The sequence below is a fragment of the Neolamprologus brichardi genome, chromosome 3, assembly GCF_056152115.1.
Source record: "Neolamprologus brichardi isolate AB-2024 chromosome 3, ASM5615211v1, whole genome shotgun sequence".
Taxonomy (NCBI): Eukaryota; Metazoa; Chordata; class Actinopteri; order Cichliformes; family Cichlidae; genus Neolamprologus; species Neolamprologus brichardi.
In genome coordinates, this window is record NC_142106.1 from 4,435,665 (window position 1) to 4,462,083 (window position 26,419).

At 41.7% G+C, this 26,419-nt stretch overlaps 2 protein-coding genes across 4 annotated transcripts in view; one reads left to right on the top strand and one right to left on the bottom strand.

Moving 5' to 3' along the window:
- Window positions 1–7,717: 7,717 nt before the first annotated feature.
- LOC148103201 (uncharacterized) overlaps window positions 7,718–26,419 on the bottom strand; it is a 28,894-nt gene continuing 10,192 nt past the window's right edge. For all 3 annotated transcript variants that reach the window (XM_087838496.1, XM_087838497.1, XM_087838498.1), the window contains 5 exons: window positions 20,258–20,581; window positions 14,366–14,692; window positions 13,785–14,105; window positions 9,364–9,690; window positions 7,718–7,998 (listed from right to left, as the gene is read on the bottom strand). In XM_087838496.1, the coding sequence (XP_087694622.1) occupies window positions 7,907–7,998; window positions 9,364–9,690; window positions 13,785–14,105; window positions 14,366–14,692; window positions 20,258–20,581 (1,391 nt within the window). In that variant the 3' untranslated portion in view covers window positions 7,718–7,906. The remainder of the gene's footprint in view (window positions 7,999–9,363; window positions 9,691–13,784; window positions 14,106–14,365; window positions 14,693–20,257; window positions 20,582–26,419) is intronic.
- LOC148103202 (uncharacterized) lies at window positions 16,244–18,067 on the top strand. The gene is made up of 4 exons (XM_087838643.1): window positions 16,244–16,379; window positions 16,521–16,772; window positions 17,349–17,438; window positions 17,609–18,067. The coding sequence occupies exons 1-4, from the start codon at window positions 16,250–16,252 to the stop codon at window positions 17,866–17,868; spliced, it is 732 nt and encodes a 243-aa protein (XP_087694769.1). The 5' UTR covers window positions 16,244–16,249; the 3' UTR covers window positions 17,869–18,067.

A 26,419-nucleotide genomic window follows, 5' to 3' on the forward strand; every position in this document is an offset into this window, starting at 1 on the left:
AACTGGAACCATCAACATAACACCTGTCACCCTCATCATCACAAACTGCACCTTTGTTTCACATGAATTTCTTGTGTTAATCTGACCTTAACGAGCAGTTGAGGAGGAACTGTATACCTGAACTGCCAGGAAAAACTGACAAATGGCAGAGAAGATTTCTTTTAGATGTCATCAAGTTGAAGTGCCAGCAAAAGGACAAGAGAGAAAAGATGTAAATATTAGAAAGATAACAGCCATTCAGCAAGTTGTTGATATATCATTATTATTATTACTAATAGAAGGAGTAGTACAAATAGTCATTCATTTGTATTTGGGACATTGTAGAATGTATTTTGTTCTGACTTGTTTTTTACTTTTTTACTGCTTTTGACACGGTGAGATACACCAGTATGTTGTGAAATGGATGCAAGTGCAGACACTGAAGGAGACAGAACTGTGTTGTAGACGAAAACAAACCTTTTTTATTGTGTGAATGCTGTAAGGCACATGTGTCAAAGTCAAGGCCCGCGGGCCACATCCGGCCCGGCGTACATTTATATCCGGCCCGCGAGATCATTTTATATAGATTTATTATTATTGTTATGCATGGCCCGGCGATACGAGGTGCTAATAAAACACAAACTACAGATCCCATAATGCAGCGCCGCAGAGTTGGGGAAAAGTTCTCAATCGAGTTTTTGAGCTCAGCAAGGAAATCTGTCAGTTCATGGACATGGCATGTATGATATGGTGAAGGCATTTCAAGTGAAGCTGTCACAAATGCACCAGTGCAACTGAGATACACCAATTTTTATATACTGCAGAAAAAACAAAAAACAATCCTATGATGCAAATTTGCAAAGAAAACAGCATGTTTATCAAAATTAACTATTTTAAGCAGTGCAGTTCTAAGCATCCCAGGAACTATTCAGAAAAGCATGAAGTCAAACATGTAACATATAAAAAGAACAACAACAAGGTCCTTTGCATTCAATCCCTATTCAATCACAGCCTCAGTTAGTAACACTACAATGTTTTCACCTGTGTTACTATCATGCATGGCTCGCATTTGTAGTACATGAGACTGAAGTTTCCACTGGTCCGTTATGTGACGTGCTGTAACAGTTACGTACGATTCAGTGGCTCTCGAAGTCTAAGCATCGCATGTCAATGCAACTGTCTCCGATGAGCTGAGAGAGTCCAGCACTGTCGCTTTGACTTCTTGGTACAACTTTGGCAAAGCGATGTCCGTGATGTGTTGTTGGGAAGGAACAGTGTAACGGGAATCCAAAGTTTTAATCATATTACGAAATCTTTTATTCTCCACGACACTCAGAGGGCGCATGTCTTTGCAAATAAAAACAAGTACTGACTGCGTTATTTTTGTTGCACGAGTTGAAGTTGCTGGTAGTTTCAAAAAGTTAACTTCTTCAATTGTCCGTTGAATGGGATCACATTTGTTTCGTTTTAAAATTAGCGTTTGACACTTCGTCGTTATGGTGTCTAGACACGTGTGTTCGTAAATTTGTTGTATTACCTGAATATTTGACTCTGGCGGTGCAGATTTTACGGGTGCATTGCTCTTGTCATAGTCTTTACTGCCTTCTTTTGTCCTAAATCCAAAATAAGTCCACATATCAGCTTTGAAAGCTGTTGGGGCCGGCTGTATCCTCTCCTCTTCAGTCATCAGTTAGCTAGCACAACTGGCCACACATCCACTGTTTTACTTCCTTGGTTTTGGCAAACTAGACGCTTCTACAGTTATCGCGAGACCTTGTTTTTCCATCAATGTAAAGGCGGTAAAAACTGCAAACAAGTGGCCAGAGTTTGAATTGCAACATACAAAAGAAATACACAGTAAATGCATGTAATTTTTCAATTAAAAAAATCGATAACACTGATTTTGAATATCCATTCAGTATCAATACACGAAATATCACGATATTTCGATGTATCGATATTTTCGTACATCCCTACATGCTATAAGTGCGTATATAAACATAAATTTGCAGTCCGACTGAAATAGTCTCATGGGCCGTATTCGTATCCGGGGGGGTGGACGTTCCCCACCCCTGGCATAGACTCTCAAGCAACAGGCACTTTGCTCTATCTACGGTTTATTGAGGTTATAGTTAACCCTCTCAGGCTCAAATTAAGTTTTAGTTGCTATTGCACAACCAAGTCCTCCAGTGGTACTTCTGAGTAAAAAAAACTCATAAAATATGTATGTGGGGTAATCAGGTTGTTAGTTTTTAACTGTTGCAAATCTGCAACGCCTGCCTTGAGAGGGTTAATCTCAGGAAGAGTCTTCCTGAAGAACTCACTCTGCAGCCCCATAAACTAACTCCACCCCCACTGACCACTCAAAATTTTTCATGCAGTACAGCCAAAACATGTCTCTTAAGGTGGTGTTGGAGAGGCGGATGTTGTCCAAGACTCTGGTTTGTTTAACCAGGAGGATCCCAGGCCTGATTTTTGTTGCTGTATTATAAGTATTCTTGTTTTATTGTTATTGTTATTTACTTTATTGTTGTTAAATACATATCAATTCAAAATTGTTCAAAGTTAGTGTTATGTTCCTACATGTTAAAAATACTTTTAAGTAAAATGAGTTCAGTGACCATTGCTGTTTGTTTTAGTCAATTTATCCATAACATAAAACTTTTAAACTAGTGCAACACATATAACTGTCATGGTGCGCTGTGTGGCAGGCAGGGATTGGACTCAAATGCAGGACTCACGGAGGCAGAACGTGAACTTGAAAACAGGTTTAATGCTGACCAAAGGAAAACCAAACAGAAAACCCAAACTGGAAACACATTAAAGAGAGAGAGATGAAAGAAAAGCTGATGATGAGAGCAGAGAGAGGAAGGTGTACTTACCGTGCAGGAGGATCACAAACACCACAAACATCTTCATGTTCCTGTCAAACTCAGAGACTCTTTAAAAGCCCTTCAGGACATCAGCTCACAGCAGCTTCACTTTCCTCTGCTGATCATCTACTGACACTCTCACACTGCTCACACTGTCACAGCTCAGAGTTCAGCTTCACACTTTGTTAAACCAGATCTGTGGAATGAAGTCCGGCCGGCCACAGATCACTTCTGAGGAAAGAGGAGGACGTCGGCTTTCCTCCTAGTTTCACGCCCAAGCGCTCCGGTTGGAGGCGGCTGCTGCAGCCTCACCCTGACATGCACAAAGCTCCACCTTCAGTCCTGACACTCAAACTTCCCTTCCGCTGTCGCTACAATGATGCAGATGTGAAAAGCTCAGTACAGGTTATCAACGAGGCCGGGTTCTCTGATCACAGCGATCCTCTGTTTCTAAAGTCCCACATGATCACATTTATGATGTGGTTTCTTTTCAAATCAGGCAAATAAAGTTTAAAGTCTGCGTGTCTCCAGACTGTGTCCACAGTGTTTCAGTGCAGCAGAGTGAATCTGATTTACTGGCAGCTTTTTGTCCTTTCACTGAACAAGAAGCTCCAACAGAGATGAAATGAAGCTGTGTTTCTATCGTTGCTTCATGATGGAATAATGCTGACATCAATATAAAAATGGGACTTTTGGTTGTCGGTGATATTTGTGAGGCTCACATGTGTGAATGTTGTTGTTTGGAGGCTCAGCAGCTTTAATGAGAAGAATGGAGGCCAGGCATATATCAGCACTGCTGCTGCCTGAGCCTGTTCACTCCCTGCTTGGTGTCCACACTGTGGACTTTATATGTGCTCTTTATACTGTCTGTGTCAGAGCTGATGGCTCAATACACACAAATATGCCACATAATGTGAGCGCACACTCTGTGTGTGGCACATTCCAACAGTGCTGTTTGTGTGTCAAAAAACAAGCAGAACAAAGGTTCAGTTTAAAAAGAATGACTACACCCTGAGGGTTCCTCGGGTGGCTCAGCAGGTAGAGCAAGTCCTCTCCTGACTCCTCCCACCAGCATGTCAAAGTGATCTGTACAAATGAAACTGAGGTTATTGTTCTCGTCCCTAAACATCATAGAAATATGGTATCTAACCAGATTCTTTCTCTGGATGGCATTACCTTGGCCTTCAGTAACACTGTGAGGAACCTTGGAGTCATTTTTGACCAATTCAATTCAATTTTATTCATATAGCGCCAAATCACAACAAAAGTCACCTCAATGTGCTTTATATTGTACAGTAGATCGTACAATAATAGAAAGAAAGGCCCAATGGAAAAATGTACCATGTCAACCAATTAATTAAGTGGGATTTGGTTGTTGGAGAGAGAGAGCGAGATTCTAGATGTGGGAGATTTGTGACGTTTGGTGTGGAGTAGTTAGTTAGTGTGTTGTCTCGTGTAGTTGCTGTGTAGTCGTTTTGTGTGTCAGTGAGGGCACTGATGAATGTCACAAAGGCACATTTGTAAACACTGTCACCGAGTAGAAAACCAGTGGAGTGATACACCTCCTGCTGTCAGGCCTGCAGGTTTATCCCTGTGCTGCTCTCCTCTGTCTTTTGGTGGACCAACATTGTTTTTTCCTGTCACACATCATTTGTGGGTTTTTATACTTATTGGGCTACATATGTATTTATCATACAGGCTATACAGGACATAAAATCAAAACTCACATGTTTTATGTAACTAAAGTGTTTAATTATGTGGGCTACAGACAATAATTAAATTATAAACTATATGTATATGAAAAACGTGTATACTTACTGCATTTGAATTATTTTAACCACATGTAAACACCTGCATGTGTGTTTGAATAACAGGTTTTGATTTTGCCGCCTCATTTGATTTCTTTGCCACCCTCATGCCACCCTAAGAAAATGTCTCTAGATCCGCCCCTGCATATACAGTGGCTTGCAAAAGTATTTGGCCCCCTTGAACTTTCCCACATTTTGTCACATTACAGCCACAAACATGAATCAATGTTATTGGAATTCCACGTGAAAGACCAACACAAAGTGGTGAACACGTGAGAAGTGGAATGAAAATCATACATGATTCCAAACATTTTTTACAAATAAATAACTGCAAAGTGGGGTGACAATGTTGTTGTCTTGAGTTCCTTCTTTTCCCTTCCGAACACACGCATGTAAAGGAAGCACTTAAAACATGCGGTTATCCTAATTGGGCGTTCATAAAGTCAGCAAAGAGGCAAAGAAAAGAAGATGAGACACCAACTAGGGAGGATAAGAAGGACAGACACAACAACATTGTCATCCCCTATGTAGCCGGTGTATCAGGAAAACTCAGGAGGGTTTTCTCCAAGCATGACATCCCGGTGTACTTCAGACCCAGCAACACGCTCAGACAAAAACTGATTCACCCGAAAGACAAAACTCCAAAACACAGACTTAACAATGTGGTGTTTGCTGTACAGCAGCGAGGAATGCCCAGACCTCTACATTGGAGAGACCAAACAGCCACTTCACAAGCGCATGGCACAACACAGAAGAGCCACCTCCACAGGACAAGACTCAGCAGTTCATCTGCATCTAAAGGTCAAAGGTCACTCTTTCAAGGATGCCAATGTTCCCATTTTGGACAGAGAGGACAGATGGTTTGAAAGAGGAGTGAAAGAAGCCATTTATGTCCATTGTGAGAAACCATCCTTGAACAGAGGCGGTGGTTTACGACACCAACTGTCTGCCATCTATAATCCAGTTTTGAGATCCTTAACGGACGCCTTAACGCCCAGAAACAGAGTCCGCACAATGTGGTGAGCCACACGGTAAATCAGGGTTCCTACTGCGATGAGCTGTGGCTTTCCATGCTTTCAGGTGACAGCCTGGGTGATTAACACAGGGAGTTGTGGGGAATAATCCAGCTCCAACAAGTCTCAAGCGTATCTTATTGGCAGCAGCCCAAGAGTAAAGCCCCTGAAGATCCAGTTCTCTGCTAAGCCGACGAAGCAGCACAAAAAAGCCCGCTCTCTTCCCCCATTACCTCAGATGAGGCCTGGGAAGCAAAAAAGAGCTGACTGGCAAGAATGGAGGTAAACCTGGTGCTGTGCCGCACCCAAGTGCCGCGCCCAAGTGCCGGTGGGAAAAACACCCTTGTTTCGTTGACTCTGAAAATTATCCATAGCAGATTTAACGCTATCGCAATAACACATGGTGATCATAAATCCGGAGGGAGATGATGCTGGACAAAAGTGTAGAAAAGACACTAGCACAACATGAAAAGTAAACAAACAGATGGACAGAGGCAGCGGCACAGCCAAACACAGGCGCCATCTTGCATCTGTGAACCAGTGCACCTTACATTCCTTGCTAAAGATAAGACTTTATTAATCCCTCGGGTGGGTTCCTCTGGGAAATTCGGTTTCCAAAAGCACAGCACCGACAGAAGTTACAGAGCGTGAGCAGAATATTATATATATACACATATATAAATACAGAGACATATATAAATAAAATATACGAAGGGGATAAATAGAATAAATAGGAATAAAAATAAAAATAAAAATACAAGTGAATTGCACATTTCAAGTATTGAAGTCTGTCTTATGTAGGAAAAAAGACCCGTTCATCGACAGTGCGCGTTATAGTCCGAAAAATACGGTAATATTCTAGAAATAATAATGGATTGCATTTATATAGCTCTTTTCAAGGCACCCAAAGCACTTTACAATGCCACTATTCATTCACTCTCAGCTACAGTTGTAGCCACAGTTGCCCTGGGGCAGACTGACAGAAGCGAGGCTGCCAACAGGTGTCTTGCCCAAGGACACAACGACCAGGACAGAGAGCCCGGGGATCGAACCGGCGACCTTACGGATACAGATGCGTTTCCCAACCCCCTGAGCCACGGTCGTCACACACCTGTCCTATCAATTGTCTGTAACACTTCCTACGTTGGAATAGCCATCAGCATGAGCTATCGCATGTCCACCATCACATGCCCGAGTATGGAAGTGACGTCATTTTCACGGGAAATGTAGTTTTTTGGGTTTTTTTTTTTTTTTTTTTTTTTTGGGGGGGGGGGGGGGGGGGGGGGGCTTATAAGCCTATACTGGTGTTTTTAAAAGTCATGTTTGACTTTAAGGTTTTCTGTATATGCTCAGAACTCATATTGCACTTGTAATAGTTTATTTTGATGCGCATGCTGTTTTTTGGGTTTTTTTTTTTGCAAATTTGCATTATATTTATTTACATTTTTCATGCAGTGTATCTCAAAAATACCCTCAAAATATCAAAATGTCCTGTTCAATTCAATTCAATTTTATTTATATAAAATATATAGCCAAATATATAGCCAAATATATAGCCAAATATATAGCGCCAGATCACAACAAAAGTCGCCTCAAGGCGCTTCATAGATACAGAGAAAAGTAGCCATGATGGTTACCTTCTGTTAAACGCTTAATGACGTTTCAAACGTGGCAAACTTGTCTGTGTGTGTACCGATTTCCAGATTTAATGAACTGATATCGGTTTATTCCAGTTAAAATCAATTTTAATTGAAAAATCGATTATTAAAACCCACCCCTACTGTGTGTGTGTGTGTGAGTACTGTAACTCCTTTATTTCACACAGACAGCTTCAGCATTTGTTCTGCTTTCTCTGCTTTAATTTGAATGTAACAGAAAAACACGACTAGAATTTACACAAACGTGTTTACAGACTGACTTTAATGTGTTTCTGCACATGCTTGTCCTCTGGTCATGTGAGCATGTGGTTTGCAGGAACGCTCCTCTTCCTCAGAGGATCCACCTGTGCTTCCTCTCCTCTCTCCTCCACCTGTTACAGTGAGGGAACGTCCTCCATGATGGAGGAGCTGCTGGAAAGTGCTGAGAGTTTCCTCCAGAGTGAGACCTCTGTCACAGTTCAGAGGATCTACGGCAGCAGAGACCTTCATGGACACTAAAAGTCTCAAACACACAACAACAACATCACACTGACTCCACTCTGACATCACTGATCAATAATCAAAGAACACACAGATCAAACTGATTGATCAGCCATCAGAGGAGTCGGATCAATGGAGCTGCTTCTGTTCCTGATGTCCCCTGTTTGATCCTGGACCTGAACTCTCCCTGCAGAGGAGACACAACACAGTCAGACACACAAAACTCGCTTCCTTCCTCAGACATAATCGGTGTAAACTGGTCCAGTGAGGTCCTGCAGAGAGTTTTCAATAACACAGGAGATGTGCTAACTCCAGAGTTCAGATGACAGTGAGCTGGGTTGAGCCACAGACTGAGGAGCAGAGCACAGAAGCACTATTGACCATCATCCTGCTGGTCTGTGCACACTTAATCTACTCCATCACTGTGTCATTCTCCTTATTCACCAGTCTTTGTTTGGTTATAGTTCATAGTTTTGATGCATGATTCATAGAGTTATGATGTCTTTGTGTTTCTCTGGTGAGTATTAATAATAGGTAGAACCTTAGATTTCTGAAACAATTAAAATGTTCAGTAAGCATTAAAGTAAAATCCTAAAACAGGAATCCTACACTGTTTGTACACAGACTGGGCCGATGTTTGAATTCAGGTTTCATATTTCCTCTTTACTCTCAAACCTTCGAACAGCTGCGAGTCTGCAGCTGAGACAATAACAACTCAAACTGTTGGTTATTTTCAGAGTTTTGTTTTAAAATCACTTGGAACCGTCATGTTTTCAGTGATTCTTTTATTTCCAGCATGTTTTAAAAGCATCACAGATCCTGTGCTGGAGGAATATGTTCTATATGTGCAGGTTCAGCCATATTTTACTGAAACCACTGAGCGAAGCCAAACTGTGCATCGCCTCGTCACAACTATGTGTTTATTAATTTAAGGTTTTTGAAACCGTAGACAGGTTTTTAATTTCTTTTAGCTGTTGCTAAATCTCTATTACACTGATGGAACTGGATGCTGACCTTGCTTTGTAGTACAGGGCCCAGGAAGATATAATATCAGCAAAGTTCATCACAGTCAGGATTTATTTACCTTACTGTGGTTTAACTTTCTCTGTTGGGCTTCTGCCTAAACTGAGCACATTTAAACTCTAAAGTTTACCACCCGTAGCCTAAAAAACAAGCAGCACCAGCTGAGGCTTGTCAGCTCAGGTGAGAGGATTACAAAACCACCTCAATCTAGAGGAGCTCTACACCAAATGGTGGTGAACGAGAGTCATGAGCCCTCATAGGAAGCCCAGTCACACCAAAAACAGAACATCTTCTGATGGGCAAGACAGAAAACGAGCCGGAGCTTCTAACCTCAGATCATCATACTGAAACATACCAGCACTAAAGCCCCTCCCTCACTACTCAAATACTCACTCATGAACATCTGTCGTTATTACTCTGTTAATGCTAATTTTTCTGTGGTTGTGTTTCTTTCTTTAATTATTCTGAACTCGTAACAATCATTTAACGGTGCATTAACTTACATATCAGAGCAAAGACACAAACAAACCTGTGACTGTGAGCAGCACTGTTTTCTTCCTCCAGATGTCCCCACTGATGACCACACAGCTGTACTCTCCACTGTCTCTCTCTGTGGGCTGTTTCAGGGTCAGACTGAGGTCTCCAGTTCTCAGCAGGTCTTCATTCACTCTTGTTCGGTCTCTGTAAACCTGGTGCTGTTTGTCAGGCTGGTCAGATCCACTCTGACACATGTGAACCATCATGTATTCTGGTTTATATCGTTCCCACTTCACTGTGGCCTTTTCAGGAAGCTCAGCTGTGGTTTGGAAAGGCAGCTTTACAGACTCCACCCCCTCCTCTACGATCACCTGACAGTCTGAGTGGACAACAAATACAACAAACACAACATGAGCTCTACACAAAGCAACAGATGGTTTTCACAGTTTCACAGTTGTAGAGAAATCTGAAGAACAGAAGCAGATCTCAGAATAAAAAATAAAAGAGGCAGAAATCTTTTTCATTCAGTTCAAATCCAGTCTTTAAAAAACAACCCTTGTGTCCTGACTGCAAACTGACAGCTGATTTAATGGGAGAGAGACTTTACAACTAAACGTTCTGCCTCTAATTCCACTTTTAGAAACTCTGGGAATCACATGTTAGCCTGCTGTTATGGTCCCTGCACTGGGCAATGTGTTGTCTCTCTCTCGGGCTCTAGGGCTCCTCCTCTGGGTGGAGACCTTCATTCCACCTGGGAGCTGCACCTGAGGCTGATTATGTCAGCAGTATTTAAGACCAGCGCTCACAACCACTCGTCGCCTGAACGTCTGCTAATCATCGTTAGTGCTAATCCGTTCATGTCTCTTGCTGATTGTTAGTATTTGTGCTAATCTTTTGCTCTGTCTTCAGCTAAATCCACCGACCACGCCTGCAAACTGTCACCGCTTACACAGTCTGGTTGCTGGTCACTTTTGCCAACCATTGTGTGTCAGTCATAGCAGTCCCAGCTCACAGTGTGTGTGTGTGTGTGTGTGTGTGTGTGTGTGTGTGTGTGTGTGTGTGTGTGTATCTGCCCTAACCTTTGTATATATTCCCCCAGCCCAAGTGTTTATAATCACAGTTTTCACTTAGTCACTATTTCACTCCACCTGTATATAGCCACTAAACTCCATATTAGTGTGTATTCACGTTTTTTTCACTTGTTGTAATAAATTCTTGCCACGTTCATCCGGTGTCTGTGTTTAATCTGTTTGAGTCCAATCCGCCCTGTACAGCCCGCGCCGTGACAATTTCCTTTAATACAAATGTTGTATTCTAGCATCTGTAATTGTGTGGATGCTGTAAGCACTATTGTTTTCCCGTTTCTCTTAATTCTTTATTATTCTAGTTGCTTCCATTTTTAGCAAAAACCTCTTTTCAACAGAATTTTTGAGAATTTTCACCTCTTATTAGAACAAATCTCAGCTGTTTTCAGAAAAAACTATTTTCGGCCCAAATTCTGCTGATTCACCTCTTTTCTGCAAAGTTTTCAGCCTTTTCACCTCTTATCAGCACAATTCTCAGCCGCTTCTGCTCATTTCAGCAGAATTGTCAGTCTCTCCACCTTTTCTTTGTGAGAATGACTTTGGCTCAGTGAGATGAGTAGCTGCCTTGAGACCAGGAGGGCCAGGTTCTAATCCTGCTCAGGGCAACATTTTTTTTCACCACTTTTAAGCACAAATTTCAACGTCTTTACCCCTTTCAGTAGGTTTTTTGGCTTTTCACCACTTTTCAGCAAAAATTTCTGCTTCTTCACTTGTTTTCAGCAGAATTTTCAGTTTCTTCACCGCCATACAATTTTTGCAACTTTTAACTTTTTCAGCTATTTTCAGCAGACATCTTCAGCGTTACAGCATCCACACTGCATTTTCTCAGGAAATGCAAATTTTTCTAGTCTAATGTTGTGGTCAGCAGCATCAGTTGCTACAATAAGGACCAGCACAGAGATGACTCCACTTTCAGAAACCATAATAAGATCATTTTTATCTTTCACCAGTGCTGCTTTGGTGCTGTGATGAACTTTAAATACAGACTGAAACTCTTAAAATAAACCACCTTCTACAAATGATCACACGCTGATTTATAATCACTTTTTAAGGAGTTTAGGAAAAAACTGAAAGCTCAAATTTGATCTATGATCATTCTGTCTCAGCTACACCTGTTGATCAAACAAACAAATCTTTACCCGAACATCAGAGGAAAAAAATCCACAGGAAAGAAACACTGCTATTAGAAATTATAGTGATGTGAAAAACTGTTTGACCCATACTGATGTCCCACTGTCACCATGTGTTCACACTTAAAAGTTTCACTTCATCAAACTAATTTTAACCCTCTCAAGGCAGGCGTTGCAGATTTGCAACAAGTAAAAGCTCACAACCCGATTACCCCACATACATATTTGATGAGTTGTTTTTACTCAGAAGTACCACTGCAGGTATTTGTGCATTAGCAACAAAAACTTAATTTGAGCCTGAGAGGGTTAATATATTTGATATACTTAATACCACTTTTAAATCGCATCTTAAAACTCATGTATTCAAAATTGCATACCCTTCATTATGATTCCATATTAGTCTATTTTTCCTTTGTTTAGTTTTTATACTTTCATACTTTTCATACACTTTGTTTTTATTTTCTTGTACTATTGTAAGGTGACCTTGAGGGTCTTTAATAAAATTATGAAATTATGTGATAGTGAAGCCCGAGATATCCAAACTTGCCTTAACTAACATGAAAATAAACATAATCTACATAAAATAAATATAATAATAATAAGTGTTTTTGATAACTTTTGATGAGTCATTAAAGCACAGCGGAGGAATTTTGCTTCACTACCTGCAGAATTACTGTACGCGTACTGTAATCTGATTACAGTAACACGCTACTCTCTATCTGAGACTGGAGTCAACTAGGGCGCTCCAGTACCTCCATTTTGGTATTTCTGAGTTGTTCAGAGGTGGACTTCCTGCTCTGTTCTGGATCAACGTCCTGCTGCATAACTCAACCACTCTGGAGCTTCAGAGTAGAAACTGATGGTCGGATATTCTCCTTCTGATTTTCTGGTAAAGACCAGAGTTGAATATTCCATCAAACACAGTGAATCACCTTTAAGCAGAAAAGCAGCCCAGACCATCACACCACCATGTCTGACTGCTGCTGAGTTCTCTTAACTAAATGCTGTTAGATTGATGCAGATGTAAGAGGACTCAAACCTTACAAAAATTCCTCTACCGAGTATGATGTTTCACAGAAAATGTGATGCAAACCTTTTTCTTTTTGCTCAGCAGTGGTTTTTATCTTGAAATGCTGCCATGCAGGCCATTTTTGTGCAATCTATTTCTTATAGTGGGGTCATGAACTCTGACCTCACCTTTGGGAAGTGAGGCCTGCAGTTCGTTGGAGTTAATGAGCTGTTGAGCTTTTGGGGTCACTTTGGCCGGCTCATAGGAAGGTTCACCACTGTTCCACAGTTTCTCCTTTTGTGGATAATATCTGTGGTTTGTGGTAAATAGTGACATGATGTGTTGCTTTTCAGGTCTGTGAGCCTACTTCACTTTTTCAGACGATTTCTATTTAGTGAATTTCTTGATTCTGGCAATAATATGGCCACACCTGAGTGTGGATAGTGAACGTGAACTCAGCTTTCCAAACATGTGTTTTCACACAGGGCCAGGTGGGTTTGGACAATCTTTTGCCCAAAATAAATGAAATCATCATTTAAAAATGTGTTTTGTATTTAGTCAACTTATCCTTATCTAATATTATAAACTGATTATCTGAAATAAGTAAGTGGGGCGAACATGCAATATGGAAAAATAATGAAGAAGAGGAACAAGTTTTTTCACAGCACAGTCACCAAACTTTAACGTCTCTGCTTTTATGAGATTTCTCTCAACAAAAAAGTGTTAAAGATTTTTTGTAAGATATTCTTTAGCATACATTTTTGAGGTAGCATTTTAAAATGGTACCATCAGTCAGCTCCCTTTGGCCCCAAACTCAATTAGAGACATTTCAGTGGGAAACCGCTTTTACCCTCAGGTAGCTTTAAATGAATATAGTAGTAATAATTTAATAGCAGGCCTCACAGTAAGAAGGTCCTGAGTTTGATTCCACATGACTGGGGCCTGTCTGTGGGGAGTGTGTTCCCGTGTTTGCGTGGGTTCTCTCCGGGTTCCTCCATGCAGTTAGTGCGGTTAGATCATTGGTAATTCTAAACTAAAAGGTGTGAGTGTGCGAATGAACGTCTGTCTGTCTCTATGTGTTAGGTGACCTGTCCACTCTCCCTGTGGTAGCTGGATAGTCTCCAACCCCCCGTAACCCTGACAAGGATAAGAAAATGGATGGATGGTGCTACAAAATACACTACTGACTGGAAGCAGAAAATTAGATGATGCAAACCTCTGACCTCTGACCTGTATCTACAGCACTGACCTCTGACTTTCAGCTGCACTTCCTTCTTCATCAGGATGTTTCCCTTCCTGTAGACGGTGCAGGTGTAGACTTGTGTGTCTCTCTCTGTGGGGTATTTCAGGGTCAGACTGAGGTCTCCAGTTTTCAGCAGGTCTTCATTCATCTTCGTTCGGCCTCTGTAATCCTGGTCCTCCTCTTCAGGCTGGTCAGAGCCGTTCTCATACACGTGGACCTTTCCGTAGTTACCCTTCCACTCCACTTTAGCATCTTCAGGCAGGTTTCCTGTGGTTTTAAAAGGCAGCTGGACAGACTCCACCCCTGAATCCACCTCCAGTTTTTGGACTGAGAAGACAGAAAAGCACAAACTTATAACTTAAACATGACAACAGTTTAAGCTGTTTTGGAGAGGTTTCATGTTTGGAAAATGCTATTGTCTGCTGGCGGGAATGAAGGAGACAACGAGTCTCTTGATTGCACTATTAGTTATGTTAAATTATTGTTTCTGTGGTTGTGTTTCTTTCTTTAATTAATCTGCAGATGAACAGCTAACAATCATTTAACGGTGCATTAACTTACATATCAGAGCAAAGACACAAACAAACCTGTGACTGTGAGCAGCACTGTTTTCTTCCTCCAGATGTCCCCACTGATGACCACACAGCTGTACTCTCCACTGTCTCTCTCTGTGGGCTGTTTCAGGGTCAGACTGAGGTCTCCAGTTTCCAGCAGGTCTTCATTCACTCTTGTTCGGTCTCTGTAAACCTGGTGCTGTTTGTCAGGCTGGTCAGATCCACTCTGACACATGTGAACCATCATGTATTCTGGTTTATATCGTTCCCACTTCACTGTGGCCTTTTCAGGAAGCTCAGCTGTGGTTTGGAAAGGCAGCTTTACAGACTCCACCCCCTCCTCCACGATCACATGACAGTCTGAGAGGATGAGAAATAAACAACATGACCTCTTGTGACCTTGTGCTGCTTAGTTTTGACAGTTTAACAGATGCAGAGAAAGCTGAAGAACAATGTTACAGTCATTGCAGGAGCTCCAATAAAACTGACCTCATGTGGGTCTCTCCTGCCTTTGATGCCACCCTGTTTTGTTCAGCCGACTTTAGTCAGCGATTAGAGCTACTTAAGGCAAAAGAAAGGTGAGCTCTAGTGCCAGGCATCCTTGTTGGTTTTGTAGCTGGTGTGAGTGTGCAGTGGCACTTTTAGGGAAACGTAACAAGTGGGGCCTAGTCCGTGATCTCAGAAACCAGAAGCTTGGAATTGGCAATATTTCATTTTTGAATATTTGACTTGTAGGTGTCTAGAATAATGTTACCTTGGAAAATACAACTTCCCAGTTAAGTTAGGTGAGTGTCTGAGTTTAAGTTCTTACTTCAGGCACTAGTTGCATAGATAAGATAAGATAAACCTTTATCAGTCCCAGTATGGTCACGGCACAAAGCGGACAATACAAAGTTAAGAGCAGCAAAAATTAAGAAAAACAGTAGAATAGAATAAAAAAATAGAATAACATACTATACAAAAGAGAATAAAATTGTTTAGCCTTATTTTCAGAGTAATCTGGGGATAAGTTCTCTGTTGGGGACAGGAAATTGAGGGCTTTTGTCACTGAAGCTTTTGCCTTACAAGTCGCCTCAAACCCAACATGCTCCAGAAGATAGGGAGGTGAAGTTCATTGTGGTTATGAACTGGGTCAGTTTGTATTTACCATTTAATGTTTATGCCACAACAGGTAAGTTGGTCAACGAGAGTAAGTTGTGTTCAGTTTAGCATTAGTGTGTTTGATTGTTAGCAAGCTTGTGACCGAGTTGGCAGACGGGTGTGGTGGTGCCTTAATTAGGTGTTTCAAGGCAGGTGCAGCATGCTGGCACTGCTCAAGTTTGTGTATTTGCTAACCGTTCTCTGATCGATATCAGCATTAAATTCAGTTTTATGTATAAATATATAGCAGCAATTCACAACAGCAGCTGCTTTAAAGGTGCTTCATGCTGCAAGGAGGCTAAGGTCCTGGGAACAACAGGAAGTAATAGCTTTATTTTAAAGGGAAAAGACCACCAAACGAATCAGGCCTCAGGAGCAGCCTCTGTCCCGACAGTGTAACGGTGTGTTCACACCGAACGCGATGGACGCGAATAGAGCGTCAGGTTTACATGTAAAGTCAATGGAAAAGCGCGATGACGCGCGATTGTGGGTCCCGCGAAAATTCGGAAGCAGATTTGCGTCGCGAAAACGCCAAAACGCGTGAAACGCGCGTCAGTGTAGCGCGTCTGGCGCGTTTGACTCGCGAATAAAACCACGCGCGTGAGTTTTTGTGTTGCATTTTGTGCATACGCGCGTTTCGCGTCTACCGCTCGAGTTGGAAAAAGCTGAACTCCAGCGTCAAATCGCGCCGCGACAACCAATCAGGAGCCTGGTGACGTGTCTCTGACCTAGGTCAAAGGGGCAGATCCAGCCAAAGCCCTTCATTCTTCATTCAGTATGGAGGAAAAGCTCATCAGTGCCGTGGCTAATCACCCGGAGTTATATGATGCTAGCTACTACTTCTACCGAGACAGGAATAAAAAGGACCTAGCTTGGAGACACATAAGTGAGGAGATCGGGCAACCTGGTAAGTTCATTCCTTCTTCTTTTTAATTTTCAGACTGACCCGATGTACCCGCGCAAAAGCTAGCAAGCCCGCCTACTGTCCCGCTATTTTCCCACTGATGTACAAATACCTTTCCGCTAACAAGATAATGCGTTTATTCAGAGGACATCTGCAGGAGAAAGTGGAAGAGCCTCAGGGACACTTATAATAAGGAGAAGAAGACAGAGAAGGAGAAGGGGAGTGGGTCTGCAGCAGGATCGGGGAGAAAATGGAAGTTCTTCACGGTCATGGGGTTTCTGGACCCCTTCCTCACCCCGCGGGAGACTAGCGGTAATATGGTGCGGACCGTGGAGAACTTCTCCCCCGAGGACCAGGGACAGCCCGAAGAGGCAGCAGGGGAGTGTCAGTCAGAAGGTATGTTTACAATGAGTTAATGTAGGCAGTTAATTTATGCGTGTTGTCATACAGGAACATATTTTGTTTATTAATAAACAGTATACAGTAGTCCCGCTGTTCATCCGTCACTGCCTCGCCTTTTCGCTGATTTTATTTATTGCACCGTACAGCTTTCAACGATGCGCATTGCATTCTGCAGCCCAAATGACAAATCTCCTCCGTGTCGTGTCTCCTGCGCTTGCCAAACTTATCATGTTTGGTTTTGATAACCATCACGTCCAATAGAAAAAAACAGCACAAAAACACTCATAACTATGACCCTTATTCGGAAATACACACCTGCACCGGGAGCAAAAAAGGCGCACAAAAGTGGCGCTGCAGACGGAGAAAAAGCGCGGCATAATACTTTTACGTTTTAAAATCGACAAAGGTTTTCACTTTGAGAATCAACTTGTGAGAACTGTGACTACTGTTCATGTGCTGCAATAAATGAGAGACCACTGTATATAATAATAAGTATATAAGTATATAATAATATAATATTCTCTATGACTATTGTCTTCAACCTGTTAACATTTAATATTGTCTTCATAGAGTCAAGTAATCATGCAGCAGAGTCCTCAACTGTCTCTTCTCCTGGCTCTCCAGTCCCTGGTCCCTCAGCTCCTGCTGCTGCACCCACAGGTATGAACATCAAGCACTGACAGCTTTTTACTCGCTTGAATTCCCTTGTGATCACCTTTACTAAATATCTACAACCAATCTGTTTATATCCTGTTTTTTTCAATTTTGAAAATGAAAATCTAGTAGCAGCCTTCTCATTACTTTGTGTTGTTTTGTGCTGTGTTTTACAGGCCCACAGAGGAGGACAGTTCGAAGGCGGGCGAGGGACGGGTCCCAGGACGGTCCATCGGCGGTGGAGCTGGCCATCCTGGAGTCCCTAAAGAGGCCACGCCCGTCTCCAACAGAACATTTCCTCCTCGGCCTTGTTCCTGTTCTGGAGAGCATGCCGCCTCAGACACGAGAATTCGTGAAATTTCAAATTTATAAATTAGTTTTTGAAAACAGCACAGCTGTGTTAAATTTGGAAACATTGGACCCTAATGATCAGTAGTTTTCTGATGAGGCAGCAGCTCTCCAGGGCAGAAACAATGTTCTTATTTTTCTCCTCCTTCTCCCTGAGGCTCTTCCACTCCAAGCTGGGTCCTTTTTATTCCTGTCTCTCTGTAAATAGTTAAATTTCATATATTTATGATAAATGTTTTTGTTAATGAATTTATATATTTTTTCAAATAAACATTTATAATGACTAATGTCTCTGTTCTACTACACAGCAAATATTGGCACCCGACTTGACACAAGTAGAATTTATTTCATATTATACTAATGACAAAACATACTAATACAGTGGGATGCAAAAGTTTGGGCAACATTGTGAAAAGTAATTATTTTCTTGTACAAATTATTGGTTGTCACAATAAAAATTGTCAGTTAAATATATCATATAGGAGACACACACAGTGATATTTGAGAAGTGAAATGCAGTTTAAAGAAAGTGTGCAATAACTGTTTAAATCAAGCAGGTGCATAAATTTGCGACACAAAAAAAGAGAAATGAAATAAATATTTAGTGTATATCAATGTGTGTGTCTCCTATATGATATATGTAAGTGACATTTTTCATTGTAACAGTGATTCATACAGGAAAATAATGACTTTTAATAAGGTTGCCCAAACTTTTGCACCACACTGTATATAGGAACATAGTGAAGACAAGTTATTTAAGAGAGTAAAAAGAGGTTAGTTTATTTTGGAGTAGAGCTCCATTTATTAAGAAAAATTTAAAAGGACAGGAACACTCTTTAGAGGTTTGTGGGTGGCTCTTAAAAGAGCCGTTGTGGGGAAGTCACTCGGACTTCAAACAGGCTACTCCTTTGGTTGCCAAGACACAGCTCCCTCCGCCGAGAAGTGAGCCATGAACTTCTCCCTCACCAGGACAGCCTCTCTGGAGGAGTTGTTTGCTGGCAAGGAACCTGGACAAAATTGTTTAAAATGAGTATTATGTGTACTGCAGTTACAAAATACATTATTGAAATTACAAAATTACAAATTGCAAAACATAAATCTTACATAAAACCTTTTGTAATTATAAGGATAATTACATGATATATATTAGATATAATCTAAAACAGTCTGCGGGGATTATATACAAATATTCAACTATCCCAGAATTAAACCAGGTCTAAATAAAAAGGAGTGAGTATCACTACAAAGGTTAACTCAGTGGTCCTAATGCTACAGTTTGATATCAGCAAACACCGAGCGCATACATTGATATGACACCACAGACATGCTATCATTCAAACACTGATAACAGCATAAATCGAATTAAATCGGGACTTGATGAGACCTTCTGAGTATCACTAGAAATATTATAAACAGTCGTCTCCGTACCACATTCACTGTTAGCATAGCACATCCATGTTAGCAGTGTATAAATGGATGGTTTAGCATGTATTAGCACAGGTATCAATAAAGGACTACCGTATTAAATACTTTTACTAACCTCAGGCAGATGGACAGGCGCTCTGCAGGTGGGATTGAGCGCCTGTAATTGGTGTCTAGGCGGGCGATTCTGGGACCGACCCGGGGAAGCAGGTCCTCAAACTGGCCGAGTGAAAGACAGTGATGTCGCTGGAATCGGCCGTCATCCAGGCGCAGCTCCTGGAGCAAATGGTGAAACTCACCAAACTGCTCATGCCTCTGGAGGACCTGATGGACCCAGGTACGGCGAGGGTGTCTTTTACGCCGCTGCTCTGCTCTCCACAGTACATAGAGAAGGGAGACTCTCTCTTCAAGCGCTAACTCGACAGCTGCCATCTTGCAAAGATACCGGTCTGGCACAACTTCCTCCCACATCCCTCCCACATTTCCGGTTCACGCGCGTCAAAATATCATATTTTGACGCGCGATGGATTTTTCTTGGACACGCGTTGAGGCGCGAATGTGCACGCGTCAAATTAGGGGCGTTTGGGGCGTTTTTGTTCGCGTCCATCGCGTTCGGTGTGAACACACCGTAAGGGTTTCTGGTTGAAACAGAATAACGTAATTTTCTCTGAATTTGGAAGCAGGTAATTAAAGTTTACCCAGGCTGTGCTTTATACATGTCTGCAGTGACTCATTGATTTCTGCCATCTCGCTTCTAAAAGTCTTAGTTAAACCTTCTGAGGATCCATAACTGGATTCATGTGTGAAGAAGATTGCTCACACACATGCACAAGTTAAGTCTGTCAGAAATGGCACAGTGCCAAATGTGAAGGTAGGCAGGCAACTGTGAAGGGGGCTCAAGTCACTTTGCTCTTCTTTAAATAATCATTCATTTTCCTCCCACACAGCATATTAATTTAGGGCTACTTTAAAATTCCATAATCAGTCAGTTCACTTTTTTCACCTCAGACCTGTAACTACACCACTGACCTTTGACCTGTAACTACACCACTGACCTTTGACTTTCAGCTCCACTTCTTTCTTCATCAGGATGTTTCCCTCCCTGCTGTAGACGGTGCAGGTGTAGGTGTTTGTGTCTCTCTCTGTGGGGTATTTCAGGGTCAGACTGAGGTCTCCAGTTTTCAGCAGGTCTTCATTCATCTTCGTTCGGTTTCTGTAAGCCTGTTCTTGTTCTTCAGGCTGGTCAGAGCCATTCTCATACACGTGGACCTTTCCATATTTGTCCTTCCACACAACTTTAACACTGTTAGGCAGTTTAACTAACGCTTTGCAGGGTAGCTGGAAAGACTCCACCCCTGAATCCACCTCCACCTGGAACACTGAGAGAACAAAAAAGCACAACATGAATACATTTACAATGTTTCCTTTGACTGGATAAGTTGAAATATTTCCATTGAAATCCTTTCTGACTAGTTCCATCCTTTTACATCAGCAGATGCACTGACATTTGAAACAGTTCATTCAGCTGTTACTCCTGAAGGAGGAGGAGGCTGGTGGTGAGTGAGACTCTGACATTTGATGATGATTGTTCTGGCTCCTTAAGCACTCACGTTATGTAGTGTTATATAAGTTCATGCAACCTTTATTCGTTTCTGGCACACTGTTCATTTTATTTTGACATTCTACCGGAAGTGCTACTTCTCATTACTTCCTGTCTAACGGGAGAAGGACAGTTTGCTACTCCTGTGCCTGCCTATGCTGCCTCTTAAGCCAGCACAGTCTGTAAGTTGGCAGTAATGTTGTGTTTTACCAGTGAATGTTTAGCACTAACTGCCGTGTGTTGTTTGTGATATTTTGAGAAAGTAAATTCACTCAATTATGTGCTTTATTAGTCATTAGCCTAGACGCTAATTAGCGCTAGCTAACCACTAACATTAGCTTGTTAGCTTGTTTCGTTCTGCTTTGCTTTGCATAGTAACAGGTCATAGCATCTTCTAATTATAAGATTGTTTGCTTATGTCAGCTCATACGGGATATTTTGTTTGTTTACAGTTTTACCATTCATCCATTCATGCATTTCAACAAATCCATGCTATGCATCCAATCAAATAAATCCACCAGAAAGGAACAACGGTGTGGTTTTTCTACATGGGATGATGGTTGTCTGTCTGCCTAGTTAAGTGCAAGGGCAGAATAATGATGAAGAAAACGCTCTTATTTTTATTTGTTGGCATTTGACGCATCATCTGAACCTCCTTTTTTGATGATACTCTTCAACAAGAGAAACAGCTCATGGAGGATGGGACTACACTCTACTATGTTAAAGCAAATAATATAAACATGACAACAGTCACCTGTTTAAACTGGTTAGATCTGTTAGATTCTTTGACTTAACTACTCGGATCATTTTACATAAACACTGACCACCACACTTTATCTCATTCACATTTACTAACGAGATGAAGTAAATAAGTTGGAATTTCAAGGTCATAAAGTGTGAAAATGTGTCCTCAGTAATTTCTCTCCATTCAGTGTGTGACGATCCACAGTATGAAGTATAATTAAAGCTTCTGTATTTATTGCTCTCTGACCATTTTGTTCTGAGAGTATCAAACCTGACTTGTCTCCACATGTAATCATTGTCTGCCTGAGTCCTGTTCTTGGGTCTGTTTGACTCTCTTGGTGTGCTGTCTAATAAATGGAAGCTCTCTAACCATGTTCTGTTTAGTTTCCAGCCCTGCCTCGTATGCAAGCAATCTCATAATGAAAGCAATTTTGAGTTTTGTGAGTCTAACGGTGTGTTCACACCGAACGCGATGGACGCGAATAGAGCGTCAGGTTTACATGTAAAGTCAATGGAAAAGCGCGATGACGCGCGATTGTGGGTCCCGCGAAAATTCGGAAGCAGATTTGCGTCGCGAAAAAGCCAAAACGCATGAAACGCGCGTCAGTGTAGCGCGTCTGGCGCGTTTGACTCGCGAATAAAACCACGCGCGTGAGTTTTTGTGTTGCATTTTGTGCATACGCGCGTTTCGCGTCTACCGCTCGAGTTGGAAAAGTCTGAACTCCAGCGTCAAATCGCGCCGCGACAACCAATCAGGAGCCTGGTGACGTGGCTCTGACCTAGGTCAAAGGGGCAGATCCAGCCAAAGCCCTTCATTCTTCATTCAGTATGGAGGAAAAGCTTATCAGAGCCGTGGCTAATCACCCGGAGCTATACGATGCTAGCTACTACTTCTACCGAGACAGGAATAAAAAGGACCTAGCTTGGAGACACATAAGTGAGGAGATCGGGCAACCTGGTAAGTTCATTCCTTCTTCTTTTTAATTTTCAGACTGACCCGATGAACCCGCGCAAAAGCTAGCAAGCCCGCCTACTGTCCCGCTATTTTCCCACTGATGTACAAATACCTTTCCGCTAACAAGATAATGCGTTTATTCAGAGGACATCTGCAGGAGAAAGTGGAAGAGCCTCAGGGACACTTATAATAAGGAGAAGAAGACAGAGATCATGGGGTTTCTGGACCCCTTCCTCACCCCGCGGGAGACTAGCGGAAATATGGTGCGGACCGTGGAGAACTTCTCCCCCGAGGACCAGGGACAGCCCGAAGAGGCAGCAGGGGAGTGTCAGTCAGAAGGTATGTTTACATTGAGTTAATGTAGGCAGTTAATTTATGCGTGTTGTCATACAGGAACATATTTTGTTTATTAATAAACAGTATACAGTAGTCCCGCTGTTCATCCGTCACTGCCTCGCCTTTTCGCTGATTTTATTTATTGCACCGTACAGCTTTCAACGATGCGCATTGCATTCTGCAGCCCAAATGACAAATCTCCTCCGTGTCGTGTCTCCTGCGCTTGCCAAACTTATCATGTTTGGTTTTGATAACCATCACATCCAATAGAAAAAAACAGCACAAAAACACTCATAATTATGACCCTCATTCGGAAATACACACCTGCACCGGGAGCAAAAAAGGCGCACAAAAGTGGCGCCGCAGACGGAGAAAAAGCGCGGCATAATACTTTTACGTTTTAAAATCGACAAAGGTTTTCACTTTGAGAATCAACTTGTGAGAACTGTGACTACTGTTCATGTGCTGCAATAAATGAGAGACCACTGTATATAATAATAAGTATATAAGTATATAATAATATAATATTCTCTATGACTATTGTCTTCAACCTGTTAACATTTAATATTGTCTTCATAGAGTCAAGTAATCATGCAGCAGAGTCCTCCCCTGTCTCTTCTCCTGGCTCTCCAGTCCCTGGTCCCTCAGCTCCTGCTGCTGCACCCACAGGTATGAACATCAAGCACTGACAGCTTTTTACTTGCTTGAATTCCCTTGTGATCACCTTTACTAAATATCTACAACCAATCTGTTTATATCCTGTTTTTTTCAATTTTGAAAATGAAAATCTAGTAGTAGCCTTCTCATTACTTTGTGTTGTTTTGTGCTGTGTTTTACAGGCCCACAGAGGAGGACAGCTCGAAGGCGGGCGAGGGACGGGTCCCAGGACGGTCCATCGGCGGTGGAGCTGGCCATCCTGGAGTCCCTAAAGAGGCCACGCCCGTCTCCAACTGAACATTTCCTCCTCGGCCTTGTTCCTGTTCTGGAGAGCATGCCGCCTCAGACACGAGAATTCGTGAAATTTCAAATTTATAAATTAGTTTTTGAAAACAGCACAGCTGTGTTAAATTTGGAAACATTGGACCCTAATGATCAGTAGTTTTCTGATGAGGCAGCAGCTCTCCAGGGCAGAAACAATGTTCTTATTTTTCTCCTCCTTCTCCCTGAGGCTCTTCCACTCCAAGCTGGGTCCTTTTTATTCCTGTCTCTCTGTAAATAGTTAAATTTCATATATTTATGATAAATGTTTTTGTTAATGAATTTATATTTTTTCAAATAAACATTTATAATGACAAAATGTCTCTGTTCTACTACACAGCAAATATTGGCACCCGACTTGACACAAGTAGAATTTATTTCATATTATACTAATGACAAAACATACTAATACAGTGGGATGCAAAAGTTTGGGCAACATTGTAAAAAAGTAATTATTTTCTTGTACATATCACTGGTTGTCACAATAAAAATAGTCAGTTAAATATATCATATAGGAGACACACAGTGATATTTGAGAAGTGAAATGCAGTTTAAAGAAAGTGTGGAATAACTGTTTAAATCAAGCAGGTGCATAAATTGGCGACACAAAAAAAGAGAAATGAAATAAATATTTAGTGTATATCAATGTGTGTGTCTCCTATATGATATATGTAAGTGACATTTTTCATTGTAACAGTGATTTATACAGGAAAATAATGACTTTTAATAAGGTTGCCCAAACTTTTGCACCACACTGTATATAGGAACATAGTGAAGACAAGTTATTTAAGAGAGTAAAAAGAGGTTAGTTTATTTTGGAGTAGAGCTCCATTTATTAAGAAAAATTTAAAAAGACAGGAACACTCTTTAGAGGTTTGTGGGTGGCTCTTAAAAGAGCCGTTGTGGGGAAGTCACTCGGACTTCAAACAGGCTACTCCTTTGGTTGCCAAGACACAGCTCCCTCCGCCGAGAAGTGAGCCATGAATTTCTCCCTCACCAGGACAGCCTCTCTGGAGGAGTTGTTTGCTGGCAAGGAACCTGGACAAAATTGTTTAAAATGAGTATTATGTGTACTGCAGTTACAAAATACATTATTGAAATTCCAAAATTACAAATTGCAAAACATAAATCTTACATAAAACCTTTTGTAATTATAAGGATAATTACATGATATATATTAGATATAATCTAAAACAGTCTGCGGGGATTATATACAAATATTCAACTATCCCAGAATTAAACCAGGTCTAAATAAAAAGGAGTGAGTATCACTACAAAGGTTAACTCAGTGGTCCTAATGCTACAGTTTGATATCAGCAAACACCGAGCGCATACATTGATATGACACCACAGCCATGCTATCATTGCAAACACTGATAACAGCATAAATCGAATTAAATCGGGACTTGATGAGACCTTCTGAGTATCACTAGAAATATTATAAACAGTCGTCTCCGTACCACAGTTTGCTATCAGTAAAAACCGAGAGCATTCACTGTTAGCATAGCACATCCATGTTAGCAGTGTATAAATGGATGGTTTAGCATGTATTAGCACAGGTATCAATAAAGGACTACCGTATTAAATACTTTTACTAACCTCAGGCAGATGGACAGGCGCTCTGCAGGTGGGATTGAGCGCCTGTAATTGGTGTCTAGGCGGGCGATTCTGGGACCGACCCGGGGAAGCAGGTCCTCAAACTGGCCGAGTGACAGACGGTGATGTCGCTGGAATCGGCCGTCATCCAGGCGCAGCTCCTGGAGCAAATGGTGAAACTCACCAAACTGCTCATGCCTCTGGAGGACCTGATGGACCCAGGTACGGCGAGGGTGTCTTTTACGCCGCTGCTCTGCTCTCCACAGTACATAGAGAAGGGAGACTCTCTCTTCAAGCGCTAACTCGACAGCTGCCATCTTGCAAAGATACCGGTCTGGCACAACTTCCTCCCACATCCCTCCCACATTTCCGGTTCACGCGCGTCAAAATATCATATTTTGACGCGCGATGGATTTTTCGTGGACACGCGTTGAGGCGCCAATGTGCACGCGTCAAATTAGGGGCGTTTGGGGCGTTTTTGTTCGCGTCCATCGCGTTCGGTGTGAACACACCGTAATGCTTCCATGTGAACTGTATCATTAGTGGCCTTGCCGTATTCATTTTTAATGGTGGTTATAATCTTGTTAGATGGTGGTTAGAGTTTGAGGTCAAAAGCTAGTGAAAGAGAGGCAGGGACACCACAAATTCGTGGGGTGCCTCAGGGGATAGAGCAGGACATCTGCTAATGGAAAGGTTGAAGGTTTGATTGGTTTGATCTGCTCCAGTCTCATGTCAGGTGGCTGGAATGTGAAATTGTGTAAATGTTTGATAGAAAAAGTCTAGAAAAAAGTACTTTAATGAGTGAATGAGGCCATTTGTTTTTGAGTGCTCAGATAGAAAAGTGCTATATAACAACCAGTTCATTAAGAAATCTAAAAGTGAGACAAAGTTCTAAATTATGTTCCAATATCGAGACTCAGATGTGACTCACTATAAATGGACAGAAAAAAAGCTTATGCTGTATTGTGATGTATTGGGGGGAGGAAGGAGCGTTTAGCCAACTGATAC

Excerpts from the sequence above, each read along its gene's own strand:
- LOC148103202 (XM_087838643.1), top strand. The coding sequence starts at position 16,250 with ATGGAGGAAAAGCTCATCAGTGCCGTGGCTAATCACCCGGAGTTATAT. Across the intron at positions 16,380-16,520 it reads TGAGGAGATCGGGCAACCTG|AGGACATCTGCAGGAGAAAG; the intron begins GTAAGTTCATTC and ends GCGTTTATTCAG. Across the intron at positions 16,773-17,348 it reads AGGGGAGTGTCAGTCAGAAG|AGTCAAGTAATCATGCAGCA; the intron begins GTATGTTTACAA and ends TTGTCTTCATAG.